Source organism: Mesoplodon densirostris, chromosome 2 (genome assembly GCF_025265405.1).
Source record: "Mesoplodon densirostris isolate mMesDen1 chromosome 2, mMesDen1 primary haplotype, whole genome shotgun sequence".
NCBI classification, from domain to species: domain Eukaryota; kingdom Metazoa; phylum Chordata; class Mammalia; order Artiodactyla; family Ziphiidae; genus Mesoplodon; species Mesoplodon densirostris.
Window position 1 is genome coordinate 31,322,807 of NC_082662.1, and position 1,652 is coordinate 31,324,458.

The 1,652-nt window shown below is 44.4% G+C and overlaps 1 protein-coding gene across 1 annotated transcript; it reads left to right on the forward strand.

Moving 5' to 3' along the window:
• The first annotated feature begins 292 nt into the window (after positions 1 to 292).
• On the forward strand, positions 293 to 1,088 carry LOC132478902 (60S ribosomal protein L7-like). Its single transcript, XM_060082371.1, has one exon. It carries the CDS (start codon positions 395 to 397, stop codon positions 1,019 to 1,021), a length of 627 nt encoding a protein of 208 aa, XP_059938354.1. The 5' UTR covers positions 293 to 394; the 3' UTR covers positions 1,022 to 1,088.
• Positions 1,089 to 1,652: the final 564 nt, after the last annotated feature.

Sequence of the window (1,652 nt, forward strand, 5' to 3'; positions counted from 1 at the left end):
AATCTGCCTGCTAATGCAGGGGACATGGGTTCGAGCCCTGGTCTGGGAAGATCCCACATGCCGTGGAGCAACTGGGCCCATGAGCCACAACTACTGAGCCTGTGCGTCTGGAGCCTGTGCTCCGCAACAAGAGAGGCCGCGATAGTGAGAGGCCCGCGCACCACGATGAAGAGTGGCCCCTGCTCTCTGTAACTAGAGAAAGCCCTCGCACAGAAATGAAGACCCAACACAGCAACAATAAATTAATTAATTAATAAACTCCTACCCCCAATATTTTTTTAAAAAAAAAGAAAAGAAAAAGGAGGCTCCTGCTGTGCCAGAAACCCTTAAGAAAAAGCGAAAGAATTTCGCAGAGCTTAAGATCAAGCGCCTGAGAAAGAAATTTGCCCAGAAGATGCTTCGAAAGGCAAGGAGGAAGCTTATCTATGAAAAAGCTAAGCACTATCACAAGGAATACCAGCAGATGTACAGAACTGAAATTCGAATGGCTAGGATGGCAAGAAAAGCTGGCAACTTCTACGTACCCGTGGAACCCAAATTGGCATTTGTCATCAGGATCAGAGGTATCAATGGTGTGAGCCCAAAAGTTCGAAATGTGTTGCAGCTTCTTCGCCTCCATCAGATTTTCAATGGCACCTTTGTGAAGCTCAACAAGGCTTCAATTAACATGCTGAGAGTTGTGGAACCATACATTGCATGGAGGTACCCAAACCTGAAGTCAGTAAATGAATTGATCTACAAGCGTGGTTATGGCGAAATCAACAAGAAGCAAATTGCCCTGATGGATAACGTGTTGATTGCTCGATCTCTTGGCAAATACAGTATTATCTGCATGGAGGATCTGATTCATGAGATCTATACTGTTGGAAAACGTTTCAAAGAAGCAAACAACTTCCTGTGGCCCTTCAAATTGTCTTCTCCACGAGGTGGAATGAAGAAAAAGGCTACCCATTTTGTAGAAGGTGGAGATGCTGGCAACAGGGAAGACCAGATCTACAGACTTATAAGGAGGATGAACTAAGGTATCTACCATGATTATTTTTGTAATCTGGTCAGTTAATAAACAGTGACTGCTTTCAAATTGAAAAAAAAAAGCATCCTCCAAATCTGAGGTGCAAACTTGGGGCTACTTTTGAGTATTGGGTAGCTTATAAATCCAGGGAGGCATTTTTTTTTCTCAAAGAATGTTCTTAGTTTTTGTCAGTCTCTCAAGGAGATCCACGCCCTCAAAAAAGCCTTCAACTACTGTTCAAGATGAAGGAAAACAATGCTATCTCTAATCGAATAACCAGGGAGGTTTGTGGAACCAGCAAAGGCAAAAACTTGCCTTCAGTGTGCTGGGAGAACACCTAGAATTGGCCACACCTGAAGGCACTGTCCACCCCAGGGAACTGTGGCAGGTTGGGGGGACGCCTTGGACACTATTTTGGGAACTAGAACTGGTGGAAGCCTCTAAAACTGATTAGGTTTAGGAAATTATATCTGATGGAGGTCCAGGAGTCTGGATCAGGGCTGGAAAATGGGATGCAGGGACCTGGTTTGGCAGCCCTGGCTTATAGGCTGTGATTCATGGAGCTGCATCCTTTTCCTTCAGAACACCTATCGCCACTTGTAAATACACATTGATTGGTATGTTGACATGTTATCTATCT